At 26.7% G+C, this 16,742-nt stretch overlaps 3 protein-coding genes across 7 annotated transcripts; 2 read left to right on the forward strand and 1 right to left on the reverse strand.

Moving 5' to 3' along the window:
- The first annotated feature begins 589 nt into the window (after nucleotides 1–589).
- On the forward strand, nucleotides 590–2,247 carry LOC132942296 (cytochrome c oxidase assembly factor 6 homolog). 4 transcript variants are annotated; one of them, XM_061010584.1, is made up of 3 exons: nucleotides 590–818; nucleotides 1,198–1,354; nucleotides 1,887–2,247. In XM_061010584.1, exons 2-3 carry the CDS (start codon nucleotides 1,199–1,201, stop codon nucleotides 1,971–1,973), a joined length of 243 nt encoding a protein of 80 aa, XP_060866567.1. In that variant the 5' UTR covers nucleotides 590–818; nucleotide 1,198; the 3' UTR covers nucleotides 1,974–2,247. The 4 variants fall into 4 exon arrangements, with proteins under 4 accessions (XP_060866567.1, XP_060866565.1, XP_060866564.1 ...); XM_061010582.1 differs by having other exon boundaries at nucleotides 590–810; XM_061010581.1 differs by having other exon boundaries at nucleotides 592–814.
- On the forward strand, nucleotides 1,887–13,902 carry LOC132942288 (uncharacterized). The gene is made up of 9 exons (XM_061010569.1): nucleotides 1,887–2,010; nucleotides 2,858–2,966; nucleotides 4,581–5,315; nucleotides 5,389–5,570; nucleotides 6,904–7,943; nucleotides 8,007–8,134; nucleotides 8,200–8,514; nucleotides 10,236–10,456; nucleotides 11,613–13,902. Exons 2-9 carry the CDS (start codon nucleotides 2,883–2,885, stop codon nucleotides 13,333–13,335), a joined length of 4,428 nt encoding a protein of 1,475 aa, XP_060866552.1. The 5' UTR covers nucleotides 1,887–2,010; nucleotides 2,858–2,882; the 3' UTR covers nucleotides 13,336–13,902.
- A 1,032-nt stretch (nucleotides 13,903–14,934) lies between these two features.
- LOC132942294 (calcineurin subunit B type 2) lies at nucleotides 14,935–16,575 on the reverse strand. 2 transcript variants are annotated; one of them, XM_061010579.1, is made up of 6 exons: nucleotides 16,250–16,575; nucleotides 16,145–16,184; nucleotides 15,889–16,065; nucleotides 15,692–15,813; nucleotides 15,403–15,576; nucleotides 14,935–15,256 (listed from the first exon to the last, which is right to left on the reverse strand). In XM_061010579.1, exons 1-5 carry the CDS (start codon nucleotides 16,250–16,252, stop codon nucleotides 15,406–15,408), a joined length of 513 nt encoding a protein of 170 aa, XP_060866562.1. In that variant the 5' UTR covers nucleotides 16,253–16,575; the 3' UTR covers nucleotides 14,935–15,256; nucleotides 15,403–15,405. The 2 variants fall into 2 exon arrangements, with proteins under 2 accessions (XP_060866562.1, XP_060866561.1); XM_061010578.1 differs by having other exon boundaries at nucleotides 14,935–15,576; nucleotides 16,250–16,574.
- Between the last annotated feature and the right edge of the window lie 167 nt (nucleotides 16,576–16,742).

Below are 16,742 nucleotides of genomic sequence, written 5' to 3' on the forward strand. Positions count from 1 at the left end.
AACAAATTAACTTTTTTTTAACTTAATAAAAAGTTAACAAAAAGTGTGTATTAACTTTTAACTTAAACTGAATTAACCTATAGTTAACTGAGTTTAAAAAAATCATTAACTTGCACATGTATAGTATAAAATATCTTCAAAGTATAATCAATAACATAATATTAGATGATGGACGTAACACGTTGTAGATTCCCAAAAATTTCAATTTTCATCATGTGTAGTAAATTGGCGAAAAAGTTCATATTAGTTTAAAATCTAAAATCCTTTATGTCTGAAAAGGCCCCACTAAAATACTAAATATGATAATGGGGTCCTTCTGGGGATGCGGTGCACCCCCAGCACCCCCGGTAGTTGCGGCACTGCAACTGACACTTGACACTTGACAGTCTGTTGTTGTACCATGACTAAATTTTTATATATATATTATATATATATATTTATATAACTTAATAACTTATATATATTTAGCCATGTGTTAATAGATAAATCTTAAATCGTGGTTGTATCACAAAATAAATTCGCGTTTTATTATCATCGTGTAAATCCGGCTGATGGTAAAGTTTCTTTTTTATCAGTTTCCTTATCACACAAATGATAAGCCTTTGGGTCTCGACTCTCGAGTTAAAAGGGCATACGCCATACAGCATTACAGCGAGCATACTCGTCACTCGAGCCCACGATTTAAGATAAATTAATCGTGGATACAGCAGCTGCAGTTGGCAGTTTATTGTAGTAACTAGTATTGTTCATATCTGTGATATAAGTACAAATACAAATTACAATCCACATGACGTCATGACCACATGAAATGTATGTAAGTATGTACAACTAATGAACGTCAATGCATCATGAATACACGAGTTACATAGTTAAATACTTATTAAGCTATTATTTCTTATATTTTATTAAAAACTTTAAGACTTAATTCAAGTATTTCATGTACATTGTTAAAGATAAATGATAACACCCATATCTTGTAAGTTATAAATGGGCTATAACTACACACAGTATAGAAATTCGCTAGGCTAAACCAGTTTAAAATTATCCCGGTGCGGTATAATGAACCATGTAAATGATATGGTCAAACATCCCTGTGCATTATTTTTCACACCGGTTTAGTCAAGCGAATGTCTATATAGTAATTTAGTATAGAAATCTGTTATTATATTATACGACATTGATAATTGTATTTGTTAGAATGAGCTCTAAAGAGGAATTTTTATCCAAAACTGAACGGACCAAGTGTTGGTCGTCTCGTGATCAATTCTGGGAATGTTTGCGTTCCAACGATGATAAAGCAGACAAATGTACAGATCTCAGACTAATCTATGAATCATCTTGTCCAGTTCAATGGGTAAATCAATGTTCTAATATTTTTTAATATAATTAGGTAATACCTTTATAATAATCATCAAATTTGGTTTCATTAAGTTCATTATAATATGCTGTTTTATTTTTAATTTCAATAACTGATTTATTTTCTATCTAATATTTATTTTCTTAGTTACATAGCTATTTTCTAAATTAAAAGAATATTTACATACTTTTAAATTTAGTTATTTAGATAGCTACTTTACTCTATTCAGTTTAAGAATGGCTTGCCCATGGCAATATGTAAAAACTGTACATTTATGTATTAGGAATCTACTGATTCTACCAGAACTGGCACAGCTGCTCACCTGTTTACTGGAAATAACTAGTGTACAATTATTGCCCACTACATCATTGAAGGGGGGGGGGATCTAGTCAATGTACGAGATCATTCACGATGCTTAAAACTAGCCATTTTATAACTGAAAACAGTTAAATACCTACTATGTATTTCATTTAAATTTTAAAAATTGAAAAAAAAAAATATATTATAATAAATTTAATTATATTTTCAGGTAAAACACTTTGATAGAAAATATAACTATCTGAAGTTTAAAGAAAAAATGGAGAAAGATGGTTATGAACCTTTAAACGAAAAATGATGTACTTAATAATATTATGATGGTGTTAGTTTAATTGGTAGGTAACATAGTTCAATATAGTTTATTTGAAATTAATTTTATTATATTAATTTATTTACTATTCAAACATTTTTATCCTTCTTATGTTGAAAAGTTAAGTATAGGTATAATAATGATTTAAATGTTATATATAAAAATAACAAAAAATAAAAATTGTTTAAATATACCTATTACCTAATTTGTATTATTAAATGAATAATATTATTAAACTAATAAATATTTATTGCAGTTGTTATTACCTATTTCATTTTTTTGTTTTACATACCGTCAACCGAGGTGACTTAAATCAATCTTGACTTTTTGCTTGGTGTCCTCAGCTTGACTTGATCAGCTATGAATATTCATGTTAAAGTTCAATTCAAGCACATTACAGGCGATTTGTAACAAAATATTTATTTTAAAAACGTTGGTGAATTACTGCTATACACTAGGTGTAAAGTGGGTCACTGAAATGGATGTGTTAAATTTGAATTCAAATATTCAATGATATATCATAAATTATTGTAGTATTGTACACGAAAAATGATTTTGCACGGTCCATAGTCATCATGTCTTATGATTATTATCACAAAAGTTAAAAAATATATTTTCATGGAGGTAGAATTAAATAATATTTTTAGGTACCCCATAATTGTATTATTTTGTGCTATTAGCCTATACTCTATTCCAAATAAACATGGAAAAACTACGCACCCTATTTAAATAATATGCTGTTATAACAAAAACCAAATTATCCCATCTCGCCTCGGTTGACAGTACTAAACTATTTGGATTTCACATGAAATTATTTTTAATAAAATACTTTTGTTTCTATTTTTACTATATAAAACAATATTTTTTTTCAGTCTTAACTGTAGTACTCTTTCAAATATGTTGTCGTCTCATGAATTACTTGACAAATTTAGTGTGAAAGTATTTGAAAACAATTTTCAATACAATTATACTTCTATGACTGTAAGTATGTGGTATATAAAATAGTTAAGTAATAAGTATAGTTTGAATTTTATAACACTAAAAATCTATAAGAAAGGCATTTAAATGAAAGCAATAATAAGCTCTAAACATCCTTTAAATATTCTATAAAATTGGGTTAAGTTGTTTTTAAATTGATTTAATATTTTAGTAATTAATCATAAATATAAATCATTAATAAATAATTTGTTCTGATAAAAAAGATTCATATTAACAAGACAGCTCAATTTAAAATTTGTTTAAAAATTAAAAATTAAAATATTTGTTAATTTTTAAAAAATTATTAGTACTTATTGATTGACTAAGAGTATCTATACTCTGTCTAGTAATATAATACGGTTTGACAAAATTTGGTTTTTCTGTGCATTTATTATCACCTTGCCATAATAAAACTGGTCTTGTTGGCAGTGTCATGCAGAATTGGTGTGTTTTTCACTGGGTATAGTATAGGGAGGATAGAGTAGGCAATGAATTCATAAAGAATAGTGTAGGAGTTGGCACCAATTATAGAAAAATACGTTGAGATGATTTGGCCATGTTGAAATATCATCGGAGAACCGTGGAAAATGGTTTGATGGTAAATCTGGGTTTAATATGTTATTTTTATCAATTATACATACCTTAGTTCCAAGTTCCAAAAGTTCCAGATGTATTATCAAAGGCACATTTGTAATTATCCTTAGATCATATACTAATATATGATCTAAATAATCATCATTATTATTTATTAGTATCAGCAGGTTTTTTAATTCCAGTTATTTCATTTTTATTAGATGAATTTTTCAGAAACTTGTTCTGCATTTATAAAAAAAAAATTTTAAATAGTACAAAAATATGCTAATATTTATGTTCAATAATTTGTATCAAATTGTTATTAAAAGTTTATAATTACTTGGCGGTTATGGGCTTGATGAATGTGAACTACCACATAGTTTTTTAATTTCTTTTCATTGAACTGCTTAAATATTTCTTTGACATTTTAAATAATTATTATATTATATAAATATATTATATGTTACAATATGATTCATATATCTTTATCAGTTCACCATGCTAGACAATACTGTATTGAATGTTATATATTATTGGTTATGTACGGCCGTCATTATTTTTAGGGGAAAAAGTATTACAATTAATAAATTATAAGCCACCAAGAGCCTAGCATAATCCAAATACCATGAGAGTTCTAACCACGGTGGTTATCTAGGTTCATAAACCATAATAGACTACAGCAGGCAGGTATCTATTTATATCGAGTGATTGAGTAATGTTAGATACAGAATAGGCTTGTTAACTCAATATAATAATTTAAAATATGAATTTAATGTTCGTTATAACTTTTATACCATTTTTGTTAATCAGCTAAAATGTTGTTTATCACAAATTACGATAAATAGGTATACAACTAATTTTGTTTGTCTGTAGTCAGTAGGCCCCCTCTTTCATTTTGGCCCAGTAGTAATGTCCCGGAATTTCTACACAAAACTATCTATATTATATATATTTTTAATGAATGTGTTCTCTTGTTTAAATCAATTTTGGAATAATGAAATTGATTTATACATCTGTTATATGATATATTTAATTAATTTTCAGGAGTTGAATACTTTTCTTCAAAAAAGTATTAATGGTGATGTAAATTGTTGTACAAAAAACCCAAAATGCCAAGATATTTTAAAAAATATTCACTTTTGTTTTATAAACATAATTGATTATAAAAAACATGCATCAGACTATCAAAGTTCTTTTCCTCAAATTTTATATCAAACATTTTATTTAAGTCAACAGAATATACCAAAACAACAATCTAATAATGAAGAAAAAAATAAATGGACCTTACCTATGAAAATAGATGAATCAGATATTAGTGGTACAGGCATTACACATTTTGTATGTCTTGGAAAACAATTGAAATTACCATCAGAAAAGTATGACCAATATTGTTTGCTTATTCATGTTGGTGCTGTTAAATGTTTTCAATCTGAAAAACAATTAAATTGTATAAATAATTCAATTGAAAATATTTGTGATTTTTGCTTCCGTTATACTGAAATAAATTTAGAAGCTTTAAAATATTTAACGGAATGTATGACAATTATAACAAAAGATCAGTGGAAAAAGTCATCAAAATCTATTTATAAGGTCCTAATGGGCCAAATGAATCATTATTCACCATCAATTCGTGACCAATGTATTTTACTTTTAATAAAATGTTTAGACCTTGAAGATTTAGATTATATACTAAATATAGTTATTTTAGAAATATCATGGTCTTTGAGGACTAAGTTTTATATGTTGACTGTTATTGCTTCAAAATACGGTGCCAAAAAGGTACATAATATGATATTTTCTAGTTCATAATATGTAATCTATTATTTTTTATTACCTATTATTATAATTTTAGATTTTAGAGAAGTATGATATTTTATCAATTTCAATGTGGAAATGCTTAGATGAACCATACTTGATGTCCCCTTGTATGGATCTGTACAAAACATTCATAAAAGATTTAAGTGAAGATGATTTTAGTACTTTAGTTATGCAGCCAATCGTTAATTATCTGACTAATAACAATATTAATTCTGAGTAAGTATTATTATTTTTTGTTCAAAATCTTAAATTATCATTGATGACATTACTCTGTATAGATATTATAATCTTATAATTAGAGCTGGCGTGAACAATTCTTATAAAATGTATGCATGTTTCTTTCATGTGTTTTTTTAAATTTATATTTTACGGTCTATATTTATGTACATAACTATGGTGTATTTCTCTTATTTGAACATTGTCGTAATAAAGTAAAATTTTTACATTTACCTAGGTATTTTTCACAGTGCATTAAATTGTCCATCAAGGTTCGTAGTATAAAAAGCTTAAAATTAATCTAAAATCTAAATATTTGGAATATATTATTGCTTATAGTAATGTATATATAGTATATATATATAATGTATATATATATAGTGCAAACAGTTTCAAGTCTACACAAAATTACTTTTTATTCACTACAAAATAACTAAAAATGTTGTTTTTCATTAAATATCTCATTTAAAACAGTTTAAATGCTTATAAGAAAATTGCAAATATGTTTTTTCTTCAATTTTTAGGATTTTGTATGAAGATTTGTATTACTTTTTCAAATATTAGTTATTTAAATTTTTTTATGGTTTCGATGAATTTTGATAACATCTGTACTTAAAAGTTTATGAAAAAAGTTGTTTAACCTTAGTATTTTTAGATTCTAAACGGAGCAAGAAAGCTAGTGGTTTTACAATGGTGTTTATTTTTATATATTTAAATTGATTTTAAGAACATTAGGAACATTACTATATACTATTCCTTAATAGTAATTAATAATGTTTTATCAACACATTACATAATAAAAAAAAACTATAATAAGTTTCAAATTTCAAATGCCTATAAAGTATAAATGCTTTTAATTTATTCTAAATAATTTAAGAATTTTATTGTTAATAGAAAATGATAATATAAGAAATAGCAAAGTAATTTTTAGTATTTACGATTTAACATTTTTAAAAAAATAACAAAAATTGATAAATGATACATTTTTATGCGTAGATTTTAATAAAAAGTGTTGTAACATTATACTCCCTTTTTTCAACTTCTAATAAAAAATCTTGTATGGTATCTTAGTATCTCGCATTAAATTTTCAAACATTAGATGTTAAAATTTAAAATTGTATGAAATTTTAACTGAAATAATTTGCATATTTTGTTTGTTTTATTAACGAATTTCATAAGAATTTGAACATGTAACATTTATAAAAAATTTAGATTTTGTGCCCTCTTAACTATTATTTTAATTTCTATGTTATAAATTATAAATATTAATATTGTTCAGAAGTATATTGTTTTGAAGTAACAAAGTAAGACATTAAAAAATTTAATTTTTCAGGTTAACAAGGTACAATTTTGTGACTTATCTACTACCTCTATTGAAATCCAAACATATGGGCAGTTTATTGATGTTGTATGAAAAAATTAATATTTATAGAACACACAATAACACGAAATCAGATTTATATCTTCAAATACATGTATTAAGAATGGTTTATAATACCGAAGTAGAAAATATTAAAGAAATACTTGACTTATCTCTGAATTCTGGTGATGCTAAAATAAGATCTGTAGCATTCACTATTCTGTGTTCTTCAAAGTTATCAACAGATATATTGAATTCAATTTACAATTTTATTGTTGATAATATAAACAGCGATTGTTCAACTCTCAGAACACAGCTTGTTTCTGGATTAACAAATATGTTATGCAAGTTTAAAAAACTTAACACATCTATAACCACATTTTTAAACAAATTACATGTATTAATCCTATCAAATCTGGTCCCTGGTTCAAATTACCAAAGAAAAATTACATCATTGAAAATATATTCGGTTATACTTAAGTATAAAAACAAAGATTATGTTTCATATTCATGTAGACATTTACTTTTTACAAATTTATTAGATTCTGAAGATATTAGAAAAATATGTAGTGAAATACTAGTGTCATATTTTAGTGTTGTAAAAGAAGACAAAATATATTTAAATAATTGGATGAAACTTGGTACAAACTTATGTTATGATCCTTTATTTTATAAAAATGAAAGCGGTTCAACTATAATATATACTGTAACTACATTAGCTTACAAATCTGGACTTAAAATTGATATATTCAACATAAACAATTCATCTGTGTCTGCATATATATTAGACTTAGCAAAAAAACAAGAGAAACGACTAAAGGATAATTTTGTCAGCAATGTGACACATGGTACACTTTATGGTTTATTAGATGCACTGAATAATTTATCGTTTGAAAAAAATTCTCCAGAAAAAAACAAGTTAAATGAAACACAGATTGAGATCTTGTTAAATTTGATTGAAGACAATTTGAATCTAATGCTAGATACATTATCTTCTAGCATGGATGTTGAAGGTATATTTCTTATTCATACAACATTAACATCATTATTTTTTTTATTATTATCAACTTATTTAGGTAAACCTGAGGCACCATCTTTTGCTCAGATGGATTTAGCATTAAGTAGTTTATGTTCATCAAATCAAGACAATGTTCAAATGCCAACAAACCAATTTCTATTAAATTTCATTTGGATAAATATTAAAGTATAAATATGTTATACATTTATACCTAGTTATTTTATTCATTAAATATTAATTTATTTGTACAGATTTGTTGTGATGTTGCAAGTAAATATGCAGTTATGTTAGCGATTAGTGATACTTCAAATACATTATATAAAGATACTCAAATCAAAAGATGTGCGGATATAATAGCAGACGTGTTAATTAGGTGTAGACATAAAGGTGCTATGGAAGCTACTTGCAAATCACTGGGAATAATATTAAAACATTGGAAAGTATCACTAAGTTGGTGTCAAAATATGTTAACTGACCATATTAATTGTATGAAACCAGAAGATGAAATATCAAGAAGATCAGCTGGAGTAAGATACCTTATACACGCAATTGTGACAAATAATAAAGTGAGTTTTTTAACCATTAAATTGTGGACATTTGATTCCATTTTAAATAAAAAGGGTTTTGTACTTTTTTAGTATGTGGTTAAGTATAAATACAATTCTAAATTGTTTTAGATTTTTGGTTTCAGTATGAACTACTTAAGAGAAACTTTAGATAATGCTTATATAAACATATGGAGAAAATGTTAAATATCTACAATTACTCATTTTTGAGTTAGGTACACAAAAAAACACAAAATCGATTATTTCCAAAACTGGAGACTAAAAAATTATGCTTGAATATTCCCGCTTTCCTTAATTTTGTTTGTTTTTCCCAAATATTTTAATATACTGGGAGTTTTAGATTCTGAGTGGAGCGATGAATGTATTGATTTTACATTAATGTGTGTGTTTTTTTGTGTATCTGTGTACACGATAAGTAATCGAAATAATGCTTGGATTTTCAACTTCAATATCTTGTTAGATGGGAAAGTGAATATTTGTGCATTTGGGAGGTCAAAGTTAAAAATGCCCACGCGAAATTAGTTTTTGGTGTAACCCTAAAACAAATGACCGTAGGTACATGACATTTTCACTGAATATTAGCATTTTCTATACACCATACAATTATTCTAAATATATTGACTTGTTTTTAGCTGTTTAACTGCTTAAGGACATTTTAAGTTTCCAATTTTTTTAAGTTATTTTTCTATAAATGTCAATAAAATTATAATTGCTGGTTCAAAAAGCTTGAAAATTTAATACAAGGCTCCTAATATATTGTTACATTTTAAGTAACTATAAATAGTCAATATATTTTTTAAATTAATAATTATATTAATATATCTAGAAAATGCTATTAAATTAAATTTCAAGTTTCTACTAATATTTCTTTCTCAATTACAACAAAAAACACACAATTTTGTTACAAACAGTTGTTGCGTAAATATACCTGTTGTAGAAGGAAATTAAATAAACTGAATATTTTGACGTTCTTCAACAATAATAATTGACAAAGATGTGTATTCCGACACCAGTTGATAGTGGTTTATGACTGTTTTTTTAGGTAACCAAAGCATGGACACTTTAAAAATATAATATATGTACTTACATATAATTATAATAATTTATTGGGAACAAATCTTGTTAAGCTACCACGCAAATTTTTCAATTATTTTCCAAAAACCAATGTATTACAACGAGTTAAGAATAATTTTGTAAAAATTAATTGCTGAGAATCATTAGTTTTTAAGTTATAGCCTTACTAAGTTCACAATTTTTGGTGTTTTATGCATTCATACAACAAAATATTTTACCACGCGTTTGGAACTTTTCTGTTTTACTGAACAACCTTTTTTTCCAATTTTATTTTGTTTTGACCTACCTATCTATGTAGTTAAAAATGATGAAAACAATGGGGAAGTCTGAATTTGGCAGTCAGACGTATTTTAAATTTATAGCTAATTTAAATTTTGATATTTTCATATATACACCAGGTGTGGTCACTTGGTCGATGCTCAGACAATTAAAATCAAAAACATCCCTTGACTTGCTATGTATAACCATCATGGGGGGTGTCAGAATTATTTTTGAATCATTATTTTTAAAACGTTGATTTACCTAGGTTTCACAAAAAAAAAAATTGAAAATTTGTTATAAGCGCGGTAAACTATAAGTGTTGTACGTGTGCGTACGTAGATTATTTATATTATTTATGTATATTTTTAAAATTTTTAAAATTTTAGAACACTGTTAAAGATTGTATAAAACAATTATACAATATTGCAAAGGAAAATGTGTATGTTGGTATTGAAACGATTGTTGATTTACCACAAGCAAGAGCCCAACATCTATTAACTGCAATTTTTTCAAATGCGTCAATTTCTACAAGTATTTTATATTATTTTATGGAAGATATGATCATGCTTTGTATTGATAAACTCAATTCCCCGCTTTGGACAATAAGGTAAATTGAAAGTTATTGAATAAATAAAGAGGACTTGTAAATTCTACACTTAAAATGCTCAGAGCTTGATTTAAAATTTAAATATAAAAAAAAACCTAAAAGGAGCCCTATATAGCAGGTGTGCCCAACCTTTTTCAAGTTGCGGCCCATGTTCAAAATTTATATTTATACTGCGGGCCGTATATACTTTACGGTTTTTTTTGTTCATTTCGATAAAATGTACAATAGATATATTATATCTAAAACATATCTATTGTACATTTTATCTGATTTAATATTATCTTTGTTCACTTATCGAATTTATGACTAATGTATGAGTTTTAAGTACTACTGAATATTTCCACGCTAGTTGCTAGTTTGTTTTCATCATTAGAAACTGAAGGTTCACATTTCTTGTTTGCAAAAAACAATAAATTAAATTTTAGTTATTAAAATGTCTCAAAATAAAAAGCGCAAAATTGATACCGAATGCCTTGTGTTTAATGATAATTGGAGTTTATTTTTTTATAGATTTATTGTAACAAAGCCATGTGTTTGAAATGCTACGAAAGTTTAGTAACGAAACCGTCATGGTCTTTAAAGAACTTAATATTAAAAGATTATGAAAGTATTTCACAGATTTAATACATTTTTATAAGACTCTTCCTGATGATTTTTCAAAAATAAAAGAATTATCAATGCGTATATTTACATTATTTGGTTCTACTTATATTTGCAAACAAACGTTTTCACCCAAAAATTATGCAAAATGTTCAGAAAGATCTCGTTTGACTGATGAACACTTACACGCTTCTTATTTACATTTACATTTCACTTAGAATATTGAAAGATTAGTTAAAGAAAAACAAGCCCAAATTTCACATTAGCTTATTTCTATTAATGTTCTAAAATCCAATATATTTTTTATGTTAAAATTAAAAAGCTTATTAAAATACAATTTTTTATAAATTATAATTTTTATTTTTTACACCTTTACAAATTTCTAATTTTTATAAATTGGTCATGGGCTGGCCGGTTGGGCACGCCTGCTATATTATAGTTGAATGGATACTTCTGAATGTTAAATTTGTCATGTTCAGTGTACTCGGAAGTCTTTGATAAAATGTTTGTTCTTTGTTATACGCCAGGAATTTAATTTATATTAAATTGTTTTAAGGAATGCTGCTCTTCAGTTTTTCAGTTCACTCCAAGTGAGATTGATTGGTCAAAATCGTTTAAATAGTGATTGTTGGCTATCACACTTACCACTAGAACCATTACTATACAATTTTCCACGATTGATGCAACATTTACAATCTTTATGGTCACAAACAAACTGTATACTTTCTAGCCAGGCTCGGTTAATCCCATTCATGTCTCTACTGAAGGGTGTAAAAATACAGTCATGGAGTTTGTTACCATTAGACCATCAACAGTTTTTAGAAAGTCTTCGTTGTAATTTGTGGTCTACTGGTTTTGGTCTTGAAATATATACAGTAAGAAATATGGCAGCTCAAGCTTATGCCAACACAATACAAGTTAATGAAATATCATCAACTCTGAATAAAATTAGTTATGAAATAATAAAATATGATGGAGAAATTAATTTTCCAGAATTTAAAGGGTTTAATCATTTACATGGGTTGATGTCAGTGTATAAATATTTAAAAGATGTTTATTATATGGAATTTAACCAAGAGTATAAGGTTTTTAAAATTGCACATGAACATTTACCACCATTATGTAAATCAATATACATATCAATAAACTGCGAAGTAATAGATCCACTTCCTTCAAATTCATCGATTGGCTGCATTCATGTCAAACAATTAATGATACAAAATTACATATCACAACAAATCGCATCTAACTTTTCAGACTTTTGGGAATTTTATGGCAATGCAGATAAGCACACAGTTATAAGTTTTTTTAAATGTCTTAAAGATAGTAATACTAGATATGAAAATGGTTTATATTTAATGAGTAAACTCACAGATTTGCTATGGAAAGTTGACGACAAGGACATATTAAAAGAAATTATTCTGAACATTGAAGTATTTTTATACGAAGATATTCGACTTCAGTACAAACTTTCTGATGCTCGGTTTTCTGAAATATTACAAATATGTGTATTATGCTCAGAAAAAGATTTTATTGCTATGCTACCAGTTCTTACTTGGTTATGTCCTAGGAGAGTTTATTCAACCTTTTTTCCAATTGTGCTTAAATTCATTGATTGTGATTCTTATGACTCTATTGATAGATGTAGTTCTTCAAAATCTCTGTATTATTGCAAATACATAAAGAATGATGGCAGACTGTGGTTTGCAGTTGTTGAGTTATTGCAAGATGAAGATACTAATGTACGAGTTGAGGCGACAAGGTTTGTGAGTCACATTATTGATACGAGTGCTTACTTACTAAATCCTTACATGTGTTTAAAGAAAATGTTTGAGATTGAAATAGTATCTTCTATAATAAACCCAAGGGTTGCATTTACCTGTTTTTGGGACCAGTTATCAGAAATTAAAGTACGCACTAAATTTGATGAAACGATAAATCCATTCTTTAATGAACAGTCAAATGTTTATCAAGAACATTCAAATATTATGAAATTGGCTTTTGAAGGCCTCAAATCTTTGATTAAATTAAATGATAATCTTGATTATTATAAAGAAGAAGTTAGAAAGTGTCTTGCCACTTTAAAAACTGAATGTGAATTTAAACACACATTTATTGATGAGGATTTAATGATTTTAGATACATATTCGAGTGTACATTACCAGAAATTATATTACAAAAGAGAAATTTTAGTTTTACTGGATTTCAAAAATGATTTAAGTATGTTCTTTCCGATACTGGAGTTTATATATTTGCCTATTAACCCCCCCAATGCTTAAGACAATATTAAAATTAGTGTTTGGTAGGTCGCAGGTAATGTTCTATATAAAATATTAATTATTTAATTATCTGAACTGTATTAACGCCATAATATACATAAGTACATTTAAATAAATATTATGTTATAATTTTATTCTTGAAATGTTCTAGTTGTATAGTTTATTGTATCTTCTAATTTCTATGTATAGTATTAAGACTAAAAGTTAAACGGCAAAGCCTATGTATCTAATATTATCCAATAGAAAAAAAGAGGATTATGTATTTAATTCAAAAGTGGGTTTAATATTTATTTATTTCATCATTTTATACTGTTTAGTTTCTGCCTTGAATTGAATGATAATCATAATATATTCATATCATAGACCGGGGGTCGCCAACTAATTTCTATGGGGGTCTGTTTTGAAACTTACCAAACTCCCCACTGTCCAAGACACAATATTATTTTGCTATATAATGGAAACATATTTAAAAAAAAGTTAGTGTTTAAGTAAATTATACTGTATACCTATATTGTGTGTTTATATACATATAATTTATATATATAAATAATTTTAAAAATTCATAAATTAACAGAAATACAGCCAATAGATTAATGTATTTTAAATACAAACAACTTATCTATATAATCAATAAATGATATACAATTATAGTAAATAATAAAAATTTATAAAAAAACGAAAATGTTAAGACAAGTATATTATATTCAATTGACAAAAAAAAAGTTATGATTATATTAAGTAATACACAATGCAAATGTAGAAGTCTTATTTATTTATAGATACCAAGATTTTTAATGTACACACACAATAATAACTGTACTTCAAAAGTAACAGTGCAAGTTAAATAGAAATATTTAAACAGTAAATAAGTATAATCAACAATTTTATTTATATTGTAATATTAAATATTTTGATTTAAATAGCAAACATTTGAACAGGTCTACAAATTATTTTGTATATTTTATTGAAGATTAAATATAATATAGATAGGTACCGCTGCCCGTTAATTATTACATTATATATATTTGATATCAAAATAGTTTTAAAACTATAATTTGTATTAATTATGATCATCCAATGATACAATTGGGTACATAGTTTATTTAATTATCTATAGTAATTTGAACAATGGTTGTATGCAATTAAACTAATTGCAAACAATTAATGATGTGCATTAAATCTGGAAAGTTCAAACACTTGACTGGTCTATTAATTTTTATTTTCATTTGAATACTATTGGCACAATTTCAATTAAAAATATTAAAGCTTGTTTAAGAAAATTGTTAAATAAATATTAAATAATGTTATTCATTTAAATTTTACCTGGCATCATTTAAAATGATTATACTAATTCTGAATTAAAAGATTTTAATTTATAAGTTTAAATACAACATACCAAATCAAATTTCTAGTAAGTTAGAAAAAATAAATTTATTTTCATTCATTTTTCCATTCAACATTTATAAATAGAATAATAATAAATATAGTACAAAGATCAACGAAACAAAAAAAAAAAAAAATGAAAAACTATAATTATGGTTTTTTCCTTTGTTCAGTGCTAACTGAAATATTACTAAATAATTAAAAATAGAGATGAACTATTCTGCTCGATAAGTATTTATTAGAACAGAAATATTCAATAGTAAAATTTTTAATTTACAACTCTTGTTAAAAAAAAAAAAAAAATGATAATAATAATAATAATACATACAGACTTGATAAAACTAATTAAGAATATAACAAAATTATTTATTTGTATAATACATTATATGTATGCAATGTGCCACGTGTATGTTTATAGTTTATATATATATATAAATATTAAATATGTATATTCGTGTTTGTATATAATATACAGGCTTGAGAAAGATGGAAGATAAACAGTGCTAAGTTTAAAGGAAAAAGCAATAATGAAGAATTTCTGTAACAAAGATTAATAGCGTATTAGAGCGCCGGAAAATTACTAAAAAAATGTAATATTCAAAGGGGATGAGATTATATATATTATATATAAACTTGAATTATTTTTTGTGACTGTAACATTGACAGAAGTTGGATAAAACTTACAATTTAAACGTCAACAACCATCTTTTTGTGTATATCTGTGTTGCCAACAACAGAACAGAACTCTTCAAAATTAATCTTGCCATCTTCATCTTTGTCCGCAAACAATATAGTTTTATCCACAATTTGCTGAAGCTGAGTATCTTTTAAATTATTTCCAACCATCATTTTCAAAACCTTAAAATAAAAATTATACATAATAGGTAATTATTAAAATATTAAAGATAATTAATTGAAAAAATGGTAGTTTTAAGCAAACTGAAGAAATGAAACTTAATGATTAGATACATACTTGAAATAATTCACCATTTGATATATATCCATCATTATCCATATCATAGATTCGAAATGCAAACCGCAACTTTGATTCTTTGTCTCCCTTAACACTGAATTGAGACACTCCTTGAATAAACTCTGTAGACAAATAAAGATTGTTAAAACAATGTACCTAGACGGTTATACCAGAATCCATGCGGACATAACCAATACCTTTGAAGTCTACTTCACCATTGCCATCTTCGTCAAATATGTCTATAACTCTTTGCACAAGCGGGTTCTGTTGAAGCTCAGGCAGTGATAAAAATTCGTCCAAGCTCAACGCGCCAGAGTTGTCCAGATCGAGTTTGCGGAACCGTTTGCCCAAACGTCTGATTTCGTCGGCATCGACTAACAACAAAAATACGAGACATATTAGTCCCACACACTGGTGCGGGTATGGCAAACAGAAATACGGGTAAGCACTTACAGTTTGAGCACAATTCCATCGGAAGCGAGTTTTCATTCCCCTGGAAAGCATTACAAGGCACAAAATTAGTTTATCGTCCCGTACCAAAGCACAGTCCTTACATACCATGTTAGACGGTGAAATGCAGCTGAGATATTAAACTTAAATACAGTTGTAGTAGTAGATAGCAATCCCGGATCGTTGTAATACGAAACGACCACGGATTTCTGTGCGATTTGGTCTGTTTCAGTCGCGTAAAAACGTCGTACGTATGTGTGTGTGTGTGCGTATTGTGTAGCGTAAGCGAGCGCACGCGCGTAATACGGTAATACTAAATAGTAAATACGTATAATATGTCTGTGTGAGTAGATGTAGTGGGGAGAGCTTTTATTTTTCGTTGCTTTGCTTACCACCGGGGAGTCTAGGACCACCGTCCTCGTCCTACTCCTACACTCATACCTACATAATAATAATAATAATAATATATACGCATAGATTGTATCAAGCAACAAAAATATCGATTTTGATAACACGTAAACAGCTGCTGCAACAACCACTTCGTGCCCGCTCATAGACATCCCTTGGCTTGGTAATCGGCATTTATCGCTACCCCACGGCT

This window comes from Metopolophium dirhodum, chromosome 4 (genome assembly GCF_019925205.1).
Source record: "Metopolophium dirhodum isolate CAU chromosome 4, ASM1992520v1, whole genome shotgun sequence".
NCBI classification, from domain to species: Eukaryota; Metazoa; Arthropoda; class Insecta; order Hemiptera; family Aphididae; genus Metopolophium; species Metopolophium dirhodum.

Coding starts and splice junctions, on each gene's coding strand:
- LOC132942296 (XM_061010581.1), top strand. Junction 1,355..1,886: donor CATCTTGTCCAGTTCAATGG/GTAAATCAATGT, acceptor TTATATTTTCAG/GTAAAACACTTTGATAGAAA.
- LOC132942288 (XM_061010569.1), top strand. CDS start 2,883: ATGTTGTCGTCTCATGAATTACTTGACAAATTTAGTGTGAAAGTATTT. Junction 5,571..6,903: donor AATAACAATATTAATTCTGA/GTAAGTATTATT, acceptor TTAATTTTTCAG/GTTAACAAGGTACAATTTTG. Junction 8,135..8,199: donor TCATTTGGATAAATATTAAA/GTATAAATATGT, acceptor TTATTTGTACAG/ATTTGTTGTGATGTTGCAAG.
- LOC132942294 (XM_061010579.1), bottom strand. Junction 16,066..16,144: donor GATGGAATTGTGCTCAAACT/GTAAGTGCTTAC, acceptor TTTTGTTGTTAG/TCGATGCCGACGAAATCAGA. Junction 15,814..15,888: donor TGGTGAAGTAGACTTCAAAG/GTATTGGTTATG, acceptor ATTTGTCTACAG/AGTTTATTCAAGGAGTGTCT.